We start from the raw sequence: 23970 nt of genomic DNA, 5'->3' as shown, positions 1-23970 counted from the left end.
TGAGCAGAAAACCTAAGGTATTTTAATTTGGACTCCAATGGAACAGGGAAAGGGTGTGGGGATGTGAATATTCAAAATCCATCTCAAAGAACTCCAGTTACAGGTAACCAATCTTCATTTCTCCAAGTGTCCTCTGCATATTCCCACTCTTGGGACAGCTTGGCAACCAACACAGTAAATTGGATGGAGCGATGTTGAGTTCTACTTGCACAGGATTGGAGTACTACTCTACCACACTGGGATTGGAAGCCATATCCAATACATAATGTATTGTGAAAGCGTGAAATGATTTCCACTTAACCAGCTCTGTATCTCTCAAAATAAGGGGAATGTATTTATTAAAAAAAAAAATGTAGATTTGACTAGAGCCATAACAATGAGCTCTAAATGGACTAGGAGACGCAGTGTCTAACCCCTCAAATCTCATTGTTATATCATTAGAAAATATAGAATGGTTGTCCATGTGAGGATAGAAAGCTGATATTGCCACTAAGTGATAGAACTAACTGCTAAACCCTGTTGTGTTAGGTGCAGTAAGTTATCCAGGAGATAATGAATTGAGGACTGCATTGGCAAAAGACCAGATGGAAAAACACTTCCACTTTGACATGGAGGAGGACTTTCTACTATTCAACTAGTCATTTGCTTGGAGCAAGTTCACAGACTCATCTAGGATTTAGCCACAGAGCCTCCAGGCTGTTAAATTAAGTGCCTGCCCATAGGTTTGGGTGCAATAGCTGACTGTGGTCTTGTGAGATTAAGTCTAGGTCTAATGGAAACAAAATCAGAACCTCCAGTGACAGATCCAGGGGAGTGGGGAACCAGTGCTGCCTGGGCCACTCTGGGGCTATTAACATAGATGGCATGATCCCATTTGATCTTTAGCAACACTGTGTAAGAGTGGAATTGGGAGAACAACATAGAAGGGCTTTTCCAGGGTATCAGGAAAGCGTCTGATGGAAATGGGACTGCCACCTGGTAGATAGCAAGTTGATGGCATCTCCTGTTGGGCTTTGGTTGCAAACAGACCTATGTGGGAATTCCTCCACTCTGGAAAGAATACATCTGGTCAGAGAGACCCCATATGGGGACTCGTAAATGATCCACTTCAGCATTCTGCCCACTCATTCTGTGCTCTAGAAGGTAAGAGGCTTCAAGAAAGATTGAACTGGCACTCCAATATTCCATTTCTGAACTGCTCAAGACAGTGCTGCCTGAGGTAAAACATTGCCACTGTGTTATCAGAGAACAGACCTTTCCCTTGTCTGGACACAGGAAAGCCTGACAGGAAAGGCACACAGTTAATAGGTCCCTGATGCAGATATGTAGGGCGAGGTCCCCTCGGGGGGGCCATAAACCCTGAGTATGGAGGGGAACAGATGGACGTGTCTGCCCTGGGATGAGGAGCTCATCAACAAAGATTGAGGGCAGACAAAGGCAATGCCTGCACAAACACTGACTGGGTCTCTTCACCAGTCTAGAGAAGTCAATGCTCAAGAGGGCACATTTAGCAGAGTTGCGATGCTGAAGATTTGATGAATAAACAGAGGTCAGCCAACTCTGAAGAATCCCGAGATATAGGCTGGCATGCTGGACTATGTATGTGCACAAGGCCATATGCCCCAGCGCCTCATACAGTTCTGAGCTGTTGTGGGTAAGCACTGAGATCTACAACAAGAGACTGAACTGTTTGGAACCTTGTATCGGGAAGGAAAGCTCTGGCCTCAGTAGAGTCCAGCACTGCTCCTATGAACTCTATCCTCTGATCTGGGCAAAGAAGCTTTTTCTAAGTTGATCAGTAAACCCAGGGTTTTACAAGTTGACTGAATGAAAGAGACTGGACAGTACCTGAGCCTCGGACCAGCCTCTGACTAGCCAGTCATCCAGGTAAGGGTAGACTTGTACTTGGAGCCTCCTCAGGAAAGCAGCTACCACTGTTGTATCTTTTCTGAAAGCCCAACAAGCTGCTGACAGGCCAAAAGTAGTATGGTGAAGAGGTAATGAGAGCTGTCTTAGGCGGTAAGGAGGAACTAGAGCGGCTCTTTACACCAGCACACAATGGTGTGCAGCAGCAGAGAACACTTGAGTCAGGCCAACAGGTACCACTGAGGGAAAAATTCCCCAATGACTGTGTGCAGAATGAACACATGTAATCACTTGAAGAACCACTCAGTCTGGGATACCTCCCATACAGCTCATGAGAATACTTAGTTTCTCAAAAGGCATGATTTCAAATACATTTTAGGGAGTACACTAAATTTTAGTCAAAGTTGTAACTAGATTCTCATACCACAGCAGAAGAGATTATTCCAAACGTTACTTGTAACTATTGTATGCACAGTTCAGATGAATAGCGCATAGCACAAATACAGCCTTTGTTTGCTTACCTATTCCCCTGTCCAGGGTGTCTCCAAAACTACGAGACATTCCCATCTCATTTCTTCCAAAGTCTCTGTCAAATCCTCCACCCATTGCACGATCCATCTCTGCACAAAGTATTAATTTAGTATATTTCCACAACAACTTAAGACATCCTGAAGAGAACAGGAGGACTTGTGGCACCTTAGAGACTAACCAATTTATTTGAGCATGAGCTTTCGTGAGCTACAGCTCACTTCACGAAAGCTCATGCTCAAATAAATTGGTTAGTCTCTAAGGTGCCACAAGTACTCCTTTTCTTTTTGCGAATACAGACTAATACGGCTGTTACCCTGAAACCTGAAGAGAACGTGTCTCTTGTAATATTTTAGCAGGTGAACTGTGAAACAAGTGTTTTTGCCATGTACTGCTTCTTAGAGATACAGACCTACCCACACACGTGGAGTATTTTTTTTGTTTTTACACACACACACTTTGAAATTTCAGATCCTCGCACTTCCTTTTCCTAGTGGGTCTTGGCAAGGTGTTTGGAGGACCTGTATCTATGGATTACATAGATTACTAACCCACGCTCTGCTCTATCCCTTAACAGAACATCAACACTCCTCTATCAACCTACTTATGATGATGTGGGAGCCAAACCTTGTCAGGTACAACTGTAATTTCATTCTATCCAGGTCCTCCCAAGAGCTAGCCAAGATTTCCTCAAAGTTAGGATTTCAGGAAAAGCTCTTGAAATTTTAGGTTGTTTTATATCCCGTAAGAGCAAACAAGTATTTATTTTTAAATGTGAATCTGCAAGGGAAAGATTGTGATAATTTTTGCTTCTTCATGATGAAGAAAGGCTGAATGAGTTTTCAAAACTCAAGGGTTTTCCTAATTTTATTTACATGTGAAGGTGTAAGGTCTTATCCATCCCCGAAGACTAGGGAACTGAGTAAAAACAGCTTATAAGTGAAACTTGAGCAACTGAGAGGGGAAAGGAATTTTTAGTCAAGCTGCTTGGAACTGTTGGCATCTTTAACTGAAATTTTTAAGAAGTGAAAAATGAGATCTTTGTTGAAGATGCATCACTCCCATTCCTACAAAGAAAAGATTGAGAAAACTCTCGTTTTCCAGGGAGACCTATGGCAAAAGTTAAACTTGACACTGCTGTTACGGCTAGTGGTAAAAACGGCAAAAAAATAAAGCTTTCAGGTTCTCTTTACACAATATAGAGGAAATGTGTTCTTTTCCTTTCTTTTGTAGGTAGCCTTAAAGCATACAATGCTTTAACAGGACTGCCAACCATTACGAATTCAATCAGACCATCCAAATTTGAAAAGAGTTCCATGACAAGACATTTATTGAGGCTGGGGATCTATAATGTAGGAATCAGTGCCTCACCACTCATTCTGCCCATATTCATTCCAGATGGAAAGCGACCCAGGTTGTCCATGCCACCAAAAGGACCTTCCATCCCTGAAACAAAATTATAGTATCTCTTAAGATAAAGGTAACGTTAAAAAGTACATTTCAAATAAGTCACCACACTGAATCAGAAGGCATTATTCCACTTATTTACTCTGGTAATATTGCTAGAAATATTCTACGAAAAGCAGCTACATGTAAAATGCCATCTCAAAACGGTACACTTTGGAGGCATAAGGGAATGTTTACAAAATTAAAACTAGCATTAATGAAGAAATTCCTTGTAACTGAACTGTTCAGTTTAGTCTCAGGATGGAATATGGCCACAAGCTCATGCTTTTGTAAATATCCTGTAGCAGTTGTTAAGAGTCACAAGTGGTTAACATCTTGGTTTATATTTCATCTGAAGAGCTCATCCCTCCAGAAGCACAATACCCATTAGCACATCATAACTTACTACTGCTTTAAAAACCAAGAGTCACTACTGACTCAGTGACTGTTTCCAAGTTAACAAATGCTTACCTGGCATTATTCTTTCTAAATTAAGATATTTTCAGGCAGATGTCAGCCTATGTCAATTTTAGCTAATACCAAAGAGACAGACATAAAAAAGCTATTTGCACTTCAGAACTGCATGTACAGTAGCTTACCTCCCATTTTATTCATTCCAAAGCCAATGCCTTCCATTCCCATTCCTCAAAATAAAAAAGAAAGCTTTATTTACAGATGGAATTATACATGCATACAATCAATCTGATGTTTAAGCTTCTCAAGTTACTTTGCAGGAATGGGGACTTGGATTTTGGTTTAAAAGCTTATACGAGAAAAGTAGCGAACGAGTGGATCTACTAATAAGATCTTTGAGGGAGAAGATGACATGGAATCCTTTCTAAAAGGACAAAACAGCAGAAACATCATGAGCACACACAAACTGGAAGTTATTATTATGCAACTTCTCAACGGATTCCTTCACAGCAGCATGTAATGAATCCAGTATTCATTTTCCAAGCAACTTAGAATTATGGATTCTAAATGGAGGTCAAATTATCAGTTACTGATGTTTGGTATCTAGAGGAAGCCACAAATCACTTATGAATTATGACAATACTTTGAAATACACCACCTTCAGGTATCTGACTTGGAACTTCAGTGTTCTATTTTGACAAGAAGCAAACTATAGTTCAGCGGTTCTCAAAAAGAGGGTTGCAAACCCATTTTAATGGGGTCACCAGGGCTGGCTTAGATTTGCTAGGGCCTGGGGCTGAAGCCAAAGCTGGACCCCCACTGCTTGAGGCCAAAGCCAAAGCCTGAGGGCTTCAGTGCTAGGCAGTGGGGCTCAGGTTATAAGCCCCCCGTCTTGGGCTGAAGCCCTTGGGCTTTGGCCCCCCTGCCCAAGGCGGCAGGGCTCAGACTTTGGTCCCTCTTCCTGGGGTCACGTAGTAATTTTTGTTGTCAGAAAGGGATCATGGTGCAATGAAATTTGAGAACCCCTGCTATAGTTCATTATAGCCCCAGGTGAAGTGCTACTTCCCTGTTGGACACACAAAGAAAGTCTGACCCAAGAATAAGCAATCCCACCTCAGATTACCACCACAGAGGAACACTGATAAGAGGGAACACTGTATCCAGTAGTTAGAGGTCTAAATGTAGATTTTTGAAACCAAAAGGCTTTCCAAACTCATTAATAGGTTTTTCAGTAGAAGACTACTTTGAAAGTAAAAAGAAAAGGAGGACTTGTGCACCTTAGAGGCTAACCAATTTATTTGAGCATAAGACCTCTCTACCAACACTACAAAAAGAAGGATTCTAGGTGGACTCCTCCTGAAGGTTGAGACAGCACACTGGACTTCTACATAGAGTGCTTCTGCTGATGTTCACGGGCTGAAATTGTGGAAAAGCAGCATCACTTGCCCCACAACCTCCGCCGTGCAGAACGCAATGCCATCCACAGCCTCAGAAACAACTCTGACATCATAATCAAAAAGGCTGACAAAGGAGGTGCTGTTGTCATCATGAATAGGTCGGAATATGAACAAGAGACTGCTCAGCAGCTCTCCAGCACCACTTTCTACAAGCCATTACCCTCTGATCCCACTGAGAGTTACCAAAAGGAACTACAGCATATGCTCAAGAAACTCCCTGAAAAAGCACAAGATCAAATCCACACTGATACACCCCTGGAACCCTGACCTGGGATATTTTAACACCATCCTGGCCACTATGTATGTAGACGCCCTCTACACCAACATTCCACACAAAGATGGACTACAAGCCATCAAGAACACTATCACCGATAATGTCACGGCTAACCTGATGGCTGAACTTTGTGACTTTGTCCTTACCCATAACTATTTTACATTTGGGGACAATGTATACCTTCAAATCAGCAGCACTGCTATGGGTACCCGCATGGCCCCACAGGATGCCAACATTTTTATGGCTGACTTAGAACAACGCTTCCTCAGCTCTCGTCCCCTAACGCCCCTAACTCTACTTGTGCTATATTGATGACATCATCATCTGGACCCATGGAAAAGAAGCCCTTGAGAAATTCCACCATGATTTCAACAATTTCCATCCCACAATCAACCTCAGCCTGGTCCTGTCCACACAGGAGATCCACTTCCTGGACACTACAGTGCTAATAAACGATGGTCACAAACACCACCCTATACTGGAAACCTACTGACTGCTATTCCTACCTACATGCCTCCAACTTTCACCCTGAACACACCACACGATCCATTGTCTACAGCCAAGCTCTGCGATACAACCGCATTTGTTCCAACCCCTCAGACAGAGACAAACACCTACAAGATCTTTGTCAAGCATTCTTACAACTACAATACCCACCTGCGGAAGTGAAGAAACAGATTGACAGAGCTAGAAGAGTTCCCAGAAGTCACCTACTACAGGACAGGCCTAACAAAGAAAACAACAGAACGCCACTAGCAGTCACCTTCAGCCCCCAACTAAAACCCCTCCAGCGCATTATTAGGGATCTACAACCTATCCTGAAGGATGACCCAACACACTCACAAATCTTGGGAGACAGGCCAGTCCTTGCCTACAGACAGCCCCCCAACCTGAAGCAAATACTCACCAGCAACCACATACCACACAACAGAACCTCTAACCCAGGAACCTATCCTTGCAACAAAGCCCGTTGCCAACTGTGCCCACATATCTATTCAGGGGACATCAGCACAGGGCCTAATAACATCAGCCACACTATCAGAGACCCATTCACCTGCACATGCACCAATGTGATATATGCCATCATGTGCCAGCAATGCCCCTCTGCCATGTACATTGGTCAAACTGGACAGTCTCTACATAAAAGAATAAGTGGATACAAATCAGATGTCAAGAATTATAACATTCATAAACCAGTCGGAGAACACTTCAATCTCTCTGGTCACGCAATTACAGACATGAAAGTTGCGATATTACAACAGAAAAACTTCAAAACCAGACTCCAGCGGGAGACTGCTGAATTGGAATTCATTTGCAAATTGGATACAATTAACTTAGGCTTGAATAGAGAGACTGGGAGTGGCTAAGTCATTATGCAAAGTAACTTATTTCCCCTTGTTTTTTCCTCCCCCGCCTCCCCATTCCTCAGACGTTCTTGTTAAACCCTGGATTTGTGCTGGAAATGGCCCACCTTGATCATCATATACATTGTAAGGAGAGTGATCACTTTACATAAGCTATTACCAGCAGGAGAGTGGGGTGGGGGGAGAGAAAACCTTTTGTAGTGATAAACACATTTTTTCATGGTTCGTGTGTATAAAAACTTCTGCAGTTTCCACAGTACGCATCTGATGAAGTGAGCTGTAGCTCACAAAAGCTTATGCTCAAATAAATTGGTAGTCTAAGGTGCCACAAGTACTCCTTTTCTTTTTACAAATAGAGACTAACACGGCTGTTACTCTGAAACCTCTCATACTTTGAAGTGTAACATCCCCTTGTAGTGTTTGCTCCTAGTGCACGAGAGCCAGAAAATGAGATGTACTAGACAAGGGGCTCCCAAAGCGTGGTGTATGTACCACTGGTGATATGTGAGCTTGATGTTCCATCTATTCATTTAGAATTTAAGGTGGTACATGAACTAATATAATTTAAGGTGGTACATGAATCCACTCTAGTTTGGGTCATCAAGGAGGAAAAGTATTTACTTTAGCAGTTTGGATTTTTTGAAGCACGTTTTGGGTTCTCTTTACTGAAAAGACAGCAACCCGAGGTCATATGAAAAGCTAGGAAAAAGACTTAATGAAACACACACACAGTAAGAGCTGTGATTTTCTTACCTCCAGGTCCCATGTTGGGCATTCCCATGCCTTTGTTTAAATGATTTGCATCAATAGGCTGACCTCCTGGTCCTAGTCCCATGCCAATACCACCAAGCCCATCTAGAGACAAAAGTAATTTCTTTATTTTTTGGCACAGAAAGCTTTGTTCTTGAAGTCACAAAATTACTATTTTATTCTGAAGATCAGTGGATTCCCCCTCTTGGGTCTGTATTTCTAGCACTTAAGTGAAAACTCTCAAAGCTCTGCAGTTGATCTGAAAGAGAGATGACAGGTAGTGTGATATCACCTCTCTCTACTTCCTCAAGCATCTCCCTCCCTCCACCCATTTAGGTACTTTCCAAGGTCAGCCCTGATGCAGGAGCTGAAAGTCTTCTAAACAGCAAGATAGAAAAAAGAAATGAACATTTACTTTTGGATAATGGAGGATAAGAAATGAATCAATATAAAAAGTTAACACCCCTCAATTTGAGATCAGTGGGAATCCAGTGGAGAACACCTCATCCTTTTTAGAGTATTGTTCTTGATCATGCAATAGCCAAGGAAAGAAAACAGCCAACACCCCCGTGGGCAGGTGGCGTATGTGTGCACTCGGTGCAAGGAGCTCCTGGCCCTCAGAGACCGTGTACAGGCTTGGAGGCCAGGGTGGCGGAACTGGAGGAGCTAAAGGAGGGAGAGAGGTATGTTGTGAGGCTTTCCAGGACACTGTACATTTGTGCTGGTCATACAGCCCCTGCGTTGTTAAGGAGGATGAAAGGCCCAGAGAAGGAGAACAGTCAATGGGAACAGAGGGAAACCTTCCCATAGTTGGCACCCTCCTTCCAGAAGATGTTGGGGTATCCTCTCGCACTGAGGTTACCTCTCCTGGGGAGGAACTCCAGTCATTAGGAAAAGGCAGGTGTTAGTAATGGGAGATTCGATCATTAAAAACATAGATAGCTGGGTTTTTGATGACCAGGAGAACCGAATGGCGACTTGCCTGCCTGGTGCGAAGGTTGCAGATCTCTCGAGGCATCTAGATAGACTTATGTGGAGTGCTGGGGAGGAGCCGCCAGTGGTCGTGGTACACGTAGGTACCAATGACGTAGGGAAGGGTAAGAGAGACGTCCTGGAGGCCAAATTTAGGCTGCTACGAAAGAGACTGAAATCCAGGACCTCTATGGTGGCATTCTCAGAAATGCTTCCAGTTCCACGCGCAGGGCCAGGAAGGCAGGTAGAACTTCAGAGTGTCAATGTGTGGATGAGACGATGGTGTCAAGAGGAGGGGATTAGATTTATTAGGAACTGGGGAAACTTTTGGGATGGGGGAGCCTATACAAGAAGGATTGGCTCCACCTAAACCAAAGTGGATCCAGACTGCTGGCACTTCACATTACAAAGGTTGCAGAGCAGTTTTTAAACTAAGAGATGGGGGAAAGCAGGTTGCTGCAGAGGTGCATGTGGATCGGACAGAGATTTCTCTTAGAGGAGAGAGTCTATTGAGAGAGATTCTCTAGGTTTTAGTCAGGAGGAGAGGATGGAGAAGGATAAAGTATGGGCCAGATCAGATGAGAAATATTCACAAAGAATCTGACACATCAGAAAAGGGCAGACAAATAAACAGTGACAAGTTTTTAAAGTGCTTGTACATAAATGCTAGAAGTCTAAATAATAAGATGGGTGAACTAGAGTGCCTCGTGTTAAAGGAGGATATTGATATAATAGGCATCACAGAAACCTGGTGGAGTGAGGACAATCAATGGGACACAATCATTCCGGGGTACAAAATATATCGGAAGGACAGAACAGGTCATGCGGGGATGGGGGGAGTGGCACTATAAGTGAAAGAAAATGTAGAATCAAATGAAATAAAAATCTGAAATGAATCCACATGTTCCATAGAATCTCTATGGATAGTAATTCCATGCTCTAATAAGAATATAACAGTAGGGATCTATGATCGACCACCTGACCAAGACCATAATAGTGATGATGAAATGCTAAGGCAGATTAGAGAGGCTATCAAAATAAAGAACTCAGTAATAGTGAGGGATTTCAATTATCCCCATATTGACTGGGGATGTCACCTCAGGACGAAATACAGAGACAAAATTTCTCGATACTTTCAATGACTGCTTCTTGGAGCAGCTGGTCCAGGAACCCACCAGGGGAGAGGCAACTCTCGATCTAGTCCTGAGTGGAGCTCAGGATCTGGTCCAAGAGGTAACTATAACAGGACCGCTTGGAAATAGTGACCAAAATGTAACAACATTTAACATTCCTGTGTGGGAAGAACACCTCAACAGCCCAACCCTGTGGCATTTAATTTCAGAAAGGGGAACTATGCAAAAAGGAGGAGGTTAGTTAAGCAGAAATTAAAAGGTACAGTGACTAGAGTGAAACCCCTGCAAGCTGCATGGACACTTTTCAAAGACACCATAATAGAGGCTCAACTTAAATGTATACCCCAAATTAAAACACACAGTAAAAGAACTAAAAAAAAAAAAAAAAAACGAGAGCCACCGTGGCTTATCAATCATGTAAAAGAAGCAATGAAAGATAAAAAGGCATCTTTTAAAAAGTGGAAGTCAAATCCTAGTAAGGTAAATAGAAAGGAGCATACACACTGCCAAATTAAATGTAAAAATGTAATAAAAGCCAAAAAAGGAGTTTGAAGAACAGCTAGTCAAAAACTCAAAAGGTAATAATAAAATATTTTTTAAGTACATCAGAAGCAGGAAGCCTGCTAAACAACCAGTGGGGCCCTTGGACGATCGAGATACAAAAGGAGCACTTAAGGATGATAAAGTCATTGCAGAGAAACTAAATGAATTCTTTGCTTCAGTCTTCACAGCTGAGGTTTTTGGGGGTTTTTTTTGGAGGTTGCCACAATGGCCATGGGCCCCACCGCCCTCAGGACTCCACATGGGGCGAGGTGGGCACCAGGAGGCAAAAGATGCTGTACTTCCTGGTCATGGTGGGAAAGGGGCCCCGGCTGCTATAGATGGTAGCAGAGGTGGTGGGCGGGAGAGATGACATAGCAGCAGGTGGAGGGGCTGCCACCACCTGGGCATACGCCCTGGGGGCCGGAGGAGGGTCACCCGCAGAGCTGGTGAAGGGAGCAGCGAGTAGGGACGCTGCGGCCGGTGGCGGGGCCGTGGAAGTGGGGGCAGTCCCTGCCATGGAGGGCCTGGTCTTTTTAGTGGGGACCTTCCCCTTCTTCTTACCCTGGCCCTTCCCGCCAGCTGGGATGTTAGGGAGATTCCCAAACCGGAGACTTCTTTTGTAGGTGACAAATCTGAGGAATTGTCACAGATTGAAGTGTCACTAGAGGTGGTTTTGGAATTAATTGAGAAACTTTTACGGTTTTGTTCAATATCTTCATAAATGATCTGGAGGATGGTGTGGATTGCACCCTCAGCAAGTTTGCAGATGACACTAAACTGGGAGGAGAGGTAGATACGCTGGAGGGTAGGGATAGGATACAGAGGGACCTAGACAAATTGGAGGATTGGGCCAAAAGAAATCTGATGAAGTTCAACAAGGACAAGTGCAGAGTCCTGCACTTAGGACAGAAGAATCCCATGCACCGCTACAGACTAGGGACCGAATGGCTCGGCAGCAGCTCTGCAGAAAAGGACCTAGGGGTTACAGTGGACGAGAAGTTGAATATGAGTCAACAGTGTGCCCTTGTTGCCAAGAAGGCCAATGGCATTTTGGGATGTATAAGTAGGGGCATTGCCAGCAGATTGAGGGATGTGATCATTCCCCTCTATTCGACATTGGTGAGGCCTCATCTGGACTACTGTGTCCAGTTTTGGGCCCCACACTACAAGAAGGATGTGAAAAAATTGGAAAGAGTCCAGCGGAGGGCAACAAAAATGATTAGGGGACTGGAACACATGACTTATGAGGAGAGGCTGAGGGAACTGGGGATGTTTAGTCTTCAGAAGAGAAGAATGAGGGGGGATTTGATAGTTGCTTTCAACTACCTGAAAGGGGGTTCCAAAGAGGATGGATCTAGACTGTTCTCAGTGGTAGCAGATGACAGAACAAATGGTCTCAAGTTGCAGTGGGGGAGGTTTAGGTTGGATATTAGGAAAAACCTTTTCACTAGGAGGGTGAACTGGAATGCATTATCTAGGGAGGTGGTGGAATCTCCTTCCCTAGAAGTTTTTACGGTCAGGCTTGACAAAGCCCTGGCTGGGATAATTTAGTCTGGGATCAGTCCTGCTTTGAGCAGGGGGTGGACTAGATGACCTCCTGAGGTCCCTTCCAACCCTAATATTCTATGATACTTAAATGCTATAGAGTCCAAAGCAGAAAGCCAGCCTCCTTCCTTTAAGGAGCATGATGTTTCCAGACACCATCTTGACTTTCCCTTGACCCAGAACTGATTGAGGGGTCCCCAAACCACAGAGGCTAACGCAGGGGTCTCAAACATGTGGCCTACAGGGTTATTTTCTGCGGCCTGCCAGCTCCCTGCACGCCCCACAAGCGCTTACCTAGAGCGGCTCCCTGCCTGCCCTGCCCCAGTGCCACTCCAGGAAGTGGCCGGAACCTGTGGGGGAGGCCGCTTCCTGGAGCGGCCTGGGGGTAAGGAGCCTGCCCTGACCCCAGTGCACACCGGGACAGAGCCCGCCCCCTGCCACACCCCTCCTGCAGCCCAACCCCCTGCCCTGAGCCCCCTGCCACACCCCAAAGCCCTCCTGCAGCCCAACCCCCGCCACACCCCTCCTGCACCCCAACCTCCTGTCCTGAGCCCCCTGCTGCACCCTGCACACCTCTTGCACCCTCTGGGGTCAGGGAGGGGGCGGAAGAGGTGAGGCAGGGCCTCATGGAATGGGTGGAGTGAGGGCGGGGGCGTCAGTGGTGCGGCCCTCTGGCCAATGTACTAGTCCTCATGTGGTCATTTGAGTTTGAGACCCCTGGGCTAACCCCTCTTGGTGCCTTGAGTATTAGGGAGTATCTGGAATAAAAGCCCCTCCCCACCTCATCTAGCAACATCAGCTTTATAGCACTCTGCCAAGGAGGCTTTCCTGCACCATTCCTGCAGTACAGCAACCGGAACTCCTGAAAGCTAAAAATTCAAGGTGTTAATTTTAAAGAAACTTACGAGGAAGCTGCTGGGGTCGTTCTGGAGGGAAAAAGTCTCCCTTTGGAAAGGCTCGCTCATCCTGGAAACAGTTAAACAGCGTTAAACTCCACACACATGATTTCTGGCAGCATCTTTTAATGGAACCAGCACTCAAAGCTGTGGCAATTCCTGACAAACAATATCCATAACTGTACTATGGACTTACTGCCAAGTAGGTAATTCATAAATACAGCCATTTCCTGAAGTTACGTTTTGGGGGATTACTCCAGAAAAGAATTCTCTATGGGCAAGGCACTGCCACTTCAGCCTCCTCAATGCAGCTTGAGAAATAGTAGTAGGGAAAACTTGGAAATCTGCGTTTAGCTATACTAACAAGATCAAACGTATTTAAAATAGTTTAGGTGCCTGCCGATGGTGTAAATCAAATTATTTTAACCTGCACTGAAGTGTTCTGTTAAAGCAATTGTAGCTGTCCTCAAGAGTGCTCTACAAACAAAGCCTACCCATAGGACACACATGTATCAGTAAACAAAATGTTATTCCAGCTTTGAGTGATGAAACCAGTTCACAATCCAGATTCATTTGATCCTTTGCCTGTTACGCTGCCACACCACCATTCCAATGGTAGCTGCTTGTGTCTCCTATATGCTTGAGCTGGGTTTGAAGCAGCAGCAGCATGGTGAAGAGTTCTGAGTGCTTAACCAGTCTGATGACCTCTCATGTTTCATCCTACAAACTAAATCTGACGAAACAATCCTCACAGTTGCATCTCCATTTCTCTCCTTGCTTTCTTCTACCACACCAGATTAATATGTTGCTTGGTTCTCAACTCTGAGTGTTCCATGGACCACAGTTTGAATGCTAGTCATGAGATAGATATCCAACACAAGTACTGATATCACATTACACAGTAAGAGGACTGTGAATATACTTACCATTTTTACATGCATTGGTCTGTCAAAAAGCAGCTGCCCGTTGAACATTGCTAACACTTAAGTTAAGGATGGTTTTTCAAAATGTTAGTCCAAAAATCTTCCTGCTAAAAAGGACAACTTAAAGTTAACAGCAGTACAGCTTCAAATGTACGGCAGTGTATCAGCCCCACCGCACTGCAGGGAGGCTCTTAAGCAAAATAGGCAGTTATGGAATAAGTAACTGGTAACTCATGTATCAGTAACTGGTTAAGAGATAGGACACAAAGGGTGAATAAACACTCAGTTTTCACAGAGGAGAGAGATAAATACCAGAGTCCCCCCACGGATCTGTATTGGGACAAGTGCTGTTGAACATATTCATAAGTGACCTCGAAAAAGGGGTAAACAGTGAGGTGGCGAAGTTTGCAGACAATACAAAATTACTCAAGTCCAATGCTGACTGTGGAGAGTTATGAAGTGATCTCACTAGACTGGGTGACTGACAATAAATGGCAGATTAATTCAATGTTGATAAGTACAAAGTAATGCACACTGGAAAACATACAAAATGATGGGGTCTACATTAGCTTTTATGACTCAAGAAAGATCTTGGAGTTTTTGTGGATAGTTCTCTGAAAATACCTGCTTAATGTGCAGCAGTCGTCAAAATGGTTAATGTTAGGAACCATTAGGAAATGGATAAATAAAACAGAAAATACCCTAATGCCACTATCTATCCATCCCCATAATATGCCCACACCCTGAATACTGCATGCAGTTCTGACCATCCCATCTCAAAAAAGATATTAGAACTGGAAGAGTACAGAGAAGGGCAAAAGTGATTAGAGGTATAGAACAGTTACCATATGAGGACAGATTAAAGAGACTGACTGTTCAGTTTAGAAAAGAGTCAAACTAATGGGAGAAACAATAGAGGTCTATAAAATCATGAATGTTGTGGAGAAAGTCAATAAGGAAGTGTTATGTGAAAGGGTAAACACCACAAGAACCCAGGAGCCACCCAGTGAAATTAATAGGCAGCAGGTTTAACACATAAGGAAATACTTCTTCACACAAGACACTATATGTGGAACTCCTTGCCAGGGGAGGTTGTGAAGGCCAAAAGTTAAGGGGTTCATGGAGGATAGGTCCATCAATGGGTATAAGCCAAGATGTTAAGGAGCACACCACTGCTCTCTGGGTGTCTCTAAACTTCTGTCAGAAGCTGGGACTGGATGACAGGAGATGGATCATTCAATAACTGCCCTGTTCCCATCCATTCCCTCTGAAGCATTGGTTTGACCCAGGTTGGTCTCCCTCCCTGGAACTTAAAATCCATCAATTGAAGCTTCAAAGGTATCTTAATCAGTGTTTTTTGGTTGGGAAATATTAAGATTATAAACATATTTAATCCTAACCAAAAATTCATTAAGACATTATATATCATTAAAAACTATGCATTTGAAAGTCAGAAGACAGTTTAAATTCTCCAAACAACTCTGTACTCCAGAAACTTTACCAACTTTGCCCTTAGTCCTGAAACTCAACCCCAGACATGTCCAGTTTGACAAATGTACCTCTACTATAAGATGGTATAGCACTTTGTCTTATATGAGCCTCATTCCCGACATACACCCCCCCCATTCTCTAATCCACCCTCTCATTGTGAGCCATCTTAAAAACATCATAGCTATCAAATCTTGTCTCCCCGCTTTTATCTGGATGCCTGATTTGGAAGACAGTAATCGGAATGCTCAGCCTTTAACTGAAAAGTTGAATTGTAAAATTCTTCTTCCTTCATTTGTTACAAGTGCTCACAGAGAAAAATATGAATAAAAATTTGTTTCCCCTCTGTATCAGGATCACTTGCTTGGCATCTGTGATTATCACATTTATTCGCTGTCTTCAAAGAAAGCAAGAGTAGACAGGGCCAGAGTTTACAGCGTAAAAAGCAGATATGTTTAAAAAGCTCCAGACCTTCATATATCATAAAACAGGGAATGTCACAAACCTTTCTCCCCCAATAGCCCTCACTGATCATCCGTAAAGGGATTTAAAATAAACCCCTCTAGCAAATCTATATTGTGTTTAATTATTAGGTACACCTAAGAGGCAGCTGTGTATATTTCCAGCCAAAGACATACAGTATGTTGTTCCAGAAGGGAGCCCCTTTCCAATACATTCTTGTTTCCCTCAAGTCAACAGTTTACTTAAGCTAGGAAACGTAAGGTTTCCTTTACACCCAGGTTTCTTCACCGATTTCCTCAGTGTATGACAGGGTACCAATGTATTACCATGAGGCAAGATGGTGTTTAATTTCAATATGAGAGACAGAAGCACTATATTTTCAGAGTTTAACTAATGCCAATTCTACTAGTCTGCCATTTGCTTTCACATGAGAAATCAGATGGGACATGGACTGGAAGTCTTGTCTGGTACCTAGGAAAGCCTCATTTTAAGTGTTTGCTTCACTGTTGAAGAATTTCTTCAGAAAGGATACATATAGCCTGAACAGCTTCAATAGATTGTTCAAAAGTAACAGTGCCAATCCCACGACTTTTGCCATCTTTGTCTTCTAGTATGTCAGCTCGAACAACCACGCCAGCCATGCTGAACACTTCCTTCAGTTTCTTCCAGCCAACCTTGTAATCCAACTGAAAGAAAAACATACTGCTTAAAAACATTACAGAAATTTTTACCCAACTAATAGCCCCAAATATTGTTTACTGAAAGGTTCCTGAACTAGGATACTATAGATTTGAGCATAAAGGCAATAATCTTTCCAAAAATGGCAGAAAGTGTTAACTCAAAGATAGTCAGCTACGAAAGTTTCAAACCAGAGCAAAGTGAATACAAGACGTTCACGCATAGCGAGTACCTTAACTCTAGAAGAATCCCACTGATCAGCATTAGTGACAGAATACCCTTTAACTGAGTTATGCTACAGTGTAAGTGCACAGCAAGAAGTAATCCATAATAAAGCAATATTTTTTTAATACAGCTAAATGTCATTTTTTAATTTATACTTTGTAATGTAGTAGTCTGGAAATTCAGTGCAGGTGCAGTACTGAGGTGTCATGTGGAATGTGCACTTTTTTGGCTGTACGTCACGTGAATACTGTGTTTCATCTGAGGCATGATACGGTCACCCCATCTCATGTCAAGTATGTAGGCAGCGTTGTTGTAGCCGTGTTGGTTCCAGGATATGAGAGAGACATGCTGAGTGAGGTGAGATCTTTTATTGGACCAACTTTTGTTGGTGACTGAGACAAGCTATCCAGCATAGACAGAGCTCTTCTTCAGGTGTGGGAAATGTACTCAATGTCACAGCTAAATACAAGAAGGAACAGATTTAGAATAAGTAGCTAACACATTTCAAGGGATCATTCAAGGTGAAATGGCCCCAATAAATGCACTAAATGCCTGAACATCTATGTGGGTGAAACCAAACCAATCATCATGTTCTCGAATGAACTCGCACAGGAAAATAAGACAAGACAAAAACACCATGTTACCTGTAGGCAAACTCTTTTCACAAAGCGATCACTCTATATCTGACCTATTAGGCCACATCCTCAAAGGAAGCCAGCACAACAACACTTTCAAAAGCTTAAATTCATAACGAGCCTAGGAGCTTAAATTAATAAATTTGCTAGACAATAAAAATCAGGGACTGAATAGACTCACTGGTTTTATGGCTTATTACAACAATCTATATTCCACTAACGGACACTGTGCGCCCTCCCCCCTCCATTATGACTAGAGGGGTGTTAACGGACAACTTCACCTTGAAATGTGTTAATTATTCTAAATAAACTGTTCCTCCTTGTATTTAGCTGTGACACAGTTTCCCAGACCTCAAGCACTCTGTGTAAACTCAAAAATTTCAAAAAGGTGCTTCTCTCACCAACAGAAGTTGGTCCAATAAAATAAAAGATAATGCCCTCACCCATCATGTCAAGTAGTACTTTCCTCAGCAGGTAGTCCAACTGAAGATGACAGGACTAGTTACAGAGTAGGACACCATTAATAGACTACGGTCAGAAGGGACCATCATGATCTAGTCTGATTACGAAACGTAAGTACATTTCCCAGAATAGAGGCTGATCCCTGGAAGATCTCTCCTCATTTGGAGAGCAGTACCTAATCCAGTTAAATCCCAAATTTTCTGCCCAGACACCACACTGTACTTACATTTGCAACAAATACTGTACTTCCAAGTCTCCCAGCCTGTAAAGCATGGATAATCTCATTGGGTATGTTGGGATTATTGAGGATGCTGGGTGGTATATTGATCATTCCAGGGCCACCTGGTCCTGGGCCAATACCCATGCCACCAGCTGCTGCCATGGCCTTCTGCATTGCTCTTCTGGCATGCTCGCCATCTGGATCCTGCAAAAAAGTAAGTAACATGTACAACAAGATGGCAAAACTCACTAAACTCAGTATGGACACTACAGAGCCAACACTTTACTCCCAGTAACACTGGGGGATTTAATGGCAAGACTCCCATGATTCAATAATAAAGTTATCAGTAAAAAATAGTTCATAAGCCTGTATCAGGCACCATTTCACTGCTTGTTTTTGAAAAAAGTTAATAGGTAAGAGGAACAATCTGATAGTGACTCAAGAATCATACTTGAAAAGCTCAAACTGAATTGAATATGGATTTCACTGAAAGTTGTCTGAAGGAGCATGAAGGGCAATAAATGACAGCACATTCCAGATAGCAAGGAGGGAAAACTTACCTACTCAGGTACTTGGGATACAAATTATAAATGCTTAAAGAACCTAGAACATGTGTTAACCTCAAGCTACATGTGCAAAGTATACTAAATTGAGAGAGTGAACACTAGAGTAGATGGATAACAGGGACCAAGAGAGGCAGGAAATTAAGATTCAGTATAGAATAGAGGCCCTTTTCTACATTAGTTTTAGCCACTGGAGCAGCTACTCCAATATTGTTGTACAGCTGACTGAGCACCTTGTGTAGACAAGCCAAAGAAAGCTTCTTGATTTTCTTCAGGTAGAAGAGAATTAACATGAGGAAAGCCAAGATGAAGAAGCTCTATACAGGAGACTGTGGACAGCAAGTTATAGATCCAAGCTTGTGATGCAATATGGAACAAGAGAACTACAACCCTGAGATTCTATGAATTAAACTAGTGCACGTAACCCAAAATTACAGAGGCATCAAGTTTGAAGTAGGGAGCTGGTGATCCTTTATGATCCAATAAATAGGAAACAAACAGGATTCTTTGGATAACTTTAGAAGTTTGTTTCCATACTTTTCAATAATACAGGGTATTTCTGTAAACTGGTTCCTTAGCCTGGAATTTCCAGACAAGCATTAGTTTGACAAATCACAACCATCTAGGGTTTCTGGCAGAGTGGATAAATTCTTGCAACTTTAACTCTGAGTTAAGATTTAGTTTTTAAAACAAGTCTTCAAGAGATTCCTCAATACCAGCTCTCTCGACAAACCTTACGAGCCATGCAGGGACCAATCCCAGGGTCTCCTAGACAACCTTCTAGCTCCACATACGGCTTTCTCCATTCAGGTGTTCCTCAGATGGCCTTCCCTTCTCAGTCTTGTTCAAGACTAGCCACACCTACTTTCATTTAGATTCACTGCCAGTCACTCCAACCATCCACACTCTGAAAAGCATGCAAACTGGGGTGACTAAGTCAACTGTGCTTTAGTATTCATGGTATTATCTGTCTTTCATTGGTTTTGAAAGGGCTCTTCAGCTTGTAAAATATTAGAGATGTAGATAAATCTGTTCCTGAGATATGAAGAGCCAGAAGCACATTGGGAAATTTAATAAAATGACTCTTTGCTGAGATTTGGAACCCGCAGAGCTATAAGATACCTTGCCTGTTCAGCATAAAAATCTGACTCAGACAAATATGGTGTGTATAGTTTCAGGTGGACTACTCTGGTTTTAGAGTAGCAGCCGTGTTAGTCTGTATTCTCAAAAAGAAAAGGGGTACTTGTGGCACCTTAGAGACTAACCAATTTATCTGAGCATAAGCTTTTGTGAGCTACAGCTCACTTCATCGGATGCATTCAGTGGAAAATACAGTGGGGAGATTTATATACATAGAGAACATGAAACAGTGGGTGTTACCATACACATTGTAAGGAGAGTGATCACTTAAGGTGAGCTATTACCAGCAGGAGAGCGGGGGGAAAAAAAACCTTTTGTAGTGATAACCAAGGTGGGCCATTTCCAGCAGTTGACAAGAACGTCTGAGGAACAGTGGGGGGTGGGGAATAAATATGAGGAAATAGTTTTACTTTGTGTAATGACCCATCCACTCCCAGTCTTTATTCAAGTTAATTGTATCCAGTTTGCAAATTAATTCCAATTCAGCAGTCTCTCCTTGGAGTCTGTTTTTGAAGTATTTTTGTTGAAGAATTGCAACTTCTAGGTCTGTAACTGAGTGACCGAAGAGATTGAAGTGTTCTCCACAACTGGTTTATGAATGTTATAATTCTTGACGTCTGATTTGTGTCCATTTATTTTTACGTAGAGACTGTCCAGTTTGACCAATGTACATGACAGAGGGGCACTGCTGGCACATGATGGTATATATCACTTTGGTGGATGTGCAGGTGAACGAGCCTCTGATAGTGTGGCTGATGTGATCAGGCCCTATGATGGTGTCCCCTGAATAGATGTGGGCACAGTTGGCAATGGACTTTGTTGCAAGGATAGGTTCCTGGGTTAGTGGTTCTGGTGCGTGGTTGCTGGTGAGTATTTGCTTCAGGGTGGGGGGCTGTCCGTAAGCAAGGACTGGCCTGTCTCCCAAGATCTGTGAGAGTGACGGGTCGTCCTTCAGGATAGGTTGTAGATCCTTGATGCATTGGAGAGGTTTTAGTTGGGGGCTGAGGGCGACTGCTAGTGACGTTCTGTTATTTTCTTTGTTGGGCCTGTCCCGTAGTAGGTGACATCTGGGTACTCTTCTGGCTCTGTCAATCTGTTTCTTCACTTCAGTAGGGGGGTATTGTAGTTGTAAGAATGCTTGATAGAGATCTTCTAGGTGTTTGTCTCTGTCTGAGGGGATGGAGCAAATGCGGTTGTACCGTAGAGCTTGGCTGTAGACAATGGATCACATGGTGTGGTCTGGATGAAAGCTGGAGGCATGTAGGTAGGAATAGTGGTCAGTAGGTTTCTGGTATAGGGTGATGTTTATGTGACCATTGCTTATTAGCACCGTAATGTGTCCAGGAAGTGGATCTCTTGTGTGGACTGGTCCAGGCTGAGGTTGATGGTGGATGGAAATTGTTGAAATCATGGTGGAATTCCTCAAGAGCCTCCTTCCCATGGGTCCAGATGATGATGTCATCAATGTAGTGCAAGCAGAGTAGGGGCATTAGGGGACAAGAGCTGAGGAAACGTTGTTCTAAGTCAGCCACAAAAATGTTGACATACTGTGGGGCCATTCGGGTACCCATAGCAGTGCTGCTGATTTGAAGGTATACATTGTCCCCAAATGTGAAATAGTTATGGGTGAGGAGAAAGTCATAAAGTTCAGCCACCACGTTTGCCGTGACATTATCGGGGATACTGTTCCTGACGGCTTGAAGTCTATCTTTGTGTGGAATGTTGGTGTAGAGGGCTTCTACATCCATAGTGGCCAGGATGGTGTTTTCAGGAAGATCACTGATGGATTGTAGTTTCCTCAGGAAGTCAGTGGTGTCTCGAAGAGAGCTGGGAGTGCTGGTAGCGTAGGGCCTGAGGAGGGAGTCTACATAGCCAGACAATCCTGCTGTCAGGGTGCCAATGCCTGAGATGATGGGGCATCCAGGATTTCCAGGTTTATGGATCTTGGGTAGCAGATAGAGTACCCCAGGTCGGGGTTCCAGGGGTGTGTCTGTGTGGATTTGTTCTTGTGCTTTTTCAGGGAGTTTCTTGAGCAAATGGGGTAGTTTCTTTTGGTAACCCTCAGTGGGATCAGAGGGTAATGGCTTGTAGAAAGTGGTGTTGGAGAGCTGCCTAGCAGCCTCTTGTTCATATTCCGATCTATTCATGATGATGACAGCACCTCCTTTGTCAGCCTTTTTGATTATGATGTCAGAGTTGTTTCTGAGGCTGTGGATGGTGTTGTGTTCTGCACGCCTGAGGTTATGGGGCATTACAATCTACATACCACACAGGCTATGCTGACAGCTTGTGCCACATGCTCTCAAAGAAACGGCGGAACCACCTGATCAACATCCACCGTTTCTCAGACATTCTTGTCAACTGCTGGAAATGACCCACCTTGATTATCACTACAAAAGGTCCCGTCCCCCCTTCGCTCTCCTGCTGGTAATAACTTACCTTAAGTGATCACTCTCCTTACAATGTGTATGGTAACACCCATTGTTTCATGTTCTCTATGTATATAAATCTCCCCACTGTATTTGCCACTGAATGCATCCGATGAAGTGAGCTATAGCTCACGAAAGCTTATGTTCAAATAAATTTGTTAGTCTCTAAGGTGCCACAATTCCTCCTTTTCTTTTTACTTTGGTTTTAGCATTATTGGAGAAAGGTGGTTGAAGACTTACCACAAAGAGCTTCAATTTTAACTACAGAAAAGCTTGTTTGTCTCCTTAATGACTTGACACTAAACTGGGAGGAGAGGTAGATACGCTGGAGGGTAGAGATAGGATACAGAGGGCACTAGACAAATTGGAGGATTGGGCCAAAAGAAATCTGATGAGGTTCAACAAAGACAAGTGCAGAGTCCTGCACTTAGGACAGAAGAATCCCATGCACCGCTACAGAGTATGGACCGAATGGCTAGGTATCAGTTCTGCAGAAAATGACCTAGGGGTTACACTGGACAAGAAGCTGGATATGAGTCAACAGTGTGCCATTGTTGCCAAAAAGGCTAACAGCATTTTGGGCTGTATAAGTAGGGGTATTTCCAGAAGATTGAGGGATGTGATTGTTCCCCTCTATTAGACATTGGTGAGGCCTCATCTGGAGTACTGTGTCCAGTTTTGGGCCCCACACTACAAGGATGAGGAACAATTGGAAAGCGTCCAGTGGAGGGCAACAAAAATGATTAGGGGTCTGGAACACATGACTTATGAGGAGAGCCTGAGGGAACTGGGGTTGTTTAGTCTGCAGAAGAGAAGAATGAGGGGGGATTTGATAGCTGCTTTCAACTACCTGAAAGGGGGTTTCAAAGAGGATGGATCTAGACTGTTCTCAGTGGTAGCAGATGACAGAACGAGGAGTAATGGTCTCAGGTTGCAGTGGGGGAGGTTTAGGTTGGATATTAGGAAAAATGTTTTCACTAGGAGGGTGGTGAAGCACTGGAATGGGTTACCTAGAGAGGTGGTGGAATCTCCTTCCTTTTGAGGTTTTTAAGGTAAGGCTTGACAAACCCTGGCTGGGATGATTTAGTTGGGGATTGGTCCTGCTTTGAGCAGGTGGTTTGGACTAGATGACCTCTTGAGGTCCCTTCCAACCCTGATATTCTATGACTTGGCTACCTATTAGAGAATACTTGCACAGTCAGACTTCAAGGAGGGCAAGAACACTTTTCATCTGAGGATCTCAAAATGTTTCAAAGGAGGAGTATCATTAGCACCATTTTACAGATTTGAAATTAAGGCAGAAACGATTAAGTGATTTGTCCAAGTTCACATGTCAATAGTAGTTTGGACTCCAAACTGCCTAGATAACTAAACGTAACGAGATGACAGAAAAAAGGTGGGTGAGGTAATATCTTTTATTGGACCATTAGTGATTTCTGGACCACATTTTAGGTTGCACAGAATGTAGGTTTTAAAAAGCTAATACTAATTTAAAAAATTTTGATTATGGAGGTTCTTTTTAAAAAATTCCAATAGACATTTCCTTGTAGCAACTGG

General features: G+C 43.3%; 1 protein-coding gene across 3 annotated transcripts in view; it reads right to left on the bottom strand.

Moving 5' to 3' along the window:
* The window catches only part of HNRNPM (heterogeneous nuclear ribonucleoprotein M), a 32046-nt gene that overhangs the window by 5157 nt on the left and 2919 nt on the right, over positions 1–23970 (bottom strand). For 2 of the 3 annotated variants that reach the window (XM_073324312.1, XM_073324314.1), the window contains exons 3-10: positions 18288–18485; positions 16594–16747; positions 14115–14164; positions 13198–13258; positions 8103–8204; positions 4440–4484; positions 3766–3840; positions 2388–2486 (exon numbers count right to left, since the gene is read on the bottom strand). In XM_073324312.1, the coding sequence (XP_073180413.1) occupies positions 2388–2486; positions 3766–3840; positions 4440–4484; positions 8103–8204; positions 13198–13258; positions 14115–14164; positions 16594–16747; positions 18288–18485 (784 nt within the window). The remainder of the gene's footprint in view (positions 1–2387; positions 2487–3765; positions 3841–4439; positions 4485–8102; positions 8205–13197; positions 13259–14114; positions 14165–16593; positions 16748–18287; positions 18486–23970) is intronic. The other variant, XM_073324313.1, reaches the window with a different exon arrangement.

Source organism: Lepidochelys kempii, chromosome 25 (assembly GCF_965140285.1).
Source record: "Lepidochelys kempii isolate rLepKem1 chromosome 25, rLepKem1.hap1, whole genome shotgun sequence".
Classification (NCBI taxonomy): Eukaryota; Metazoa; Chordata; order Testudines; family Cheloniidae; genus Lepidochelys; species Lepidochelys kempii.
The sequence above is the reverse complement of the archived record's forward strand: the minus strand, read 5'-3'. Positions and strand labels throughout refer to the sequence as shown.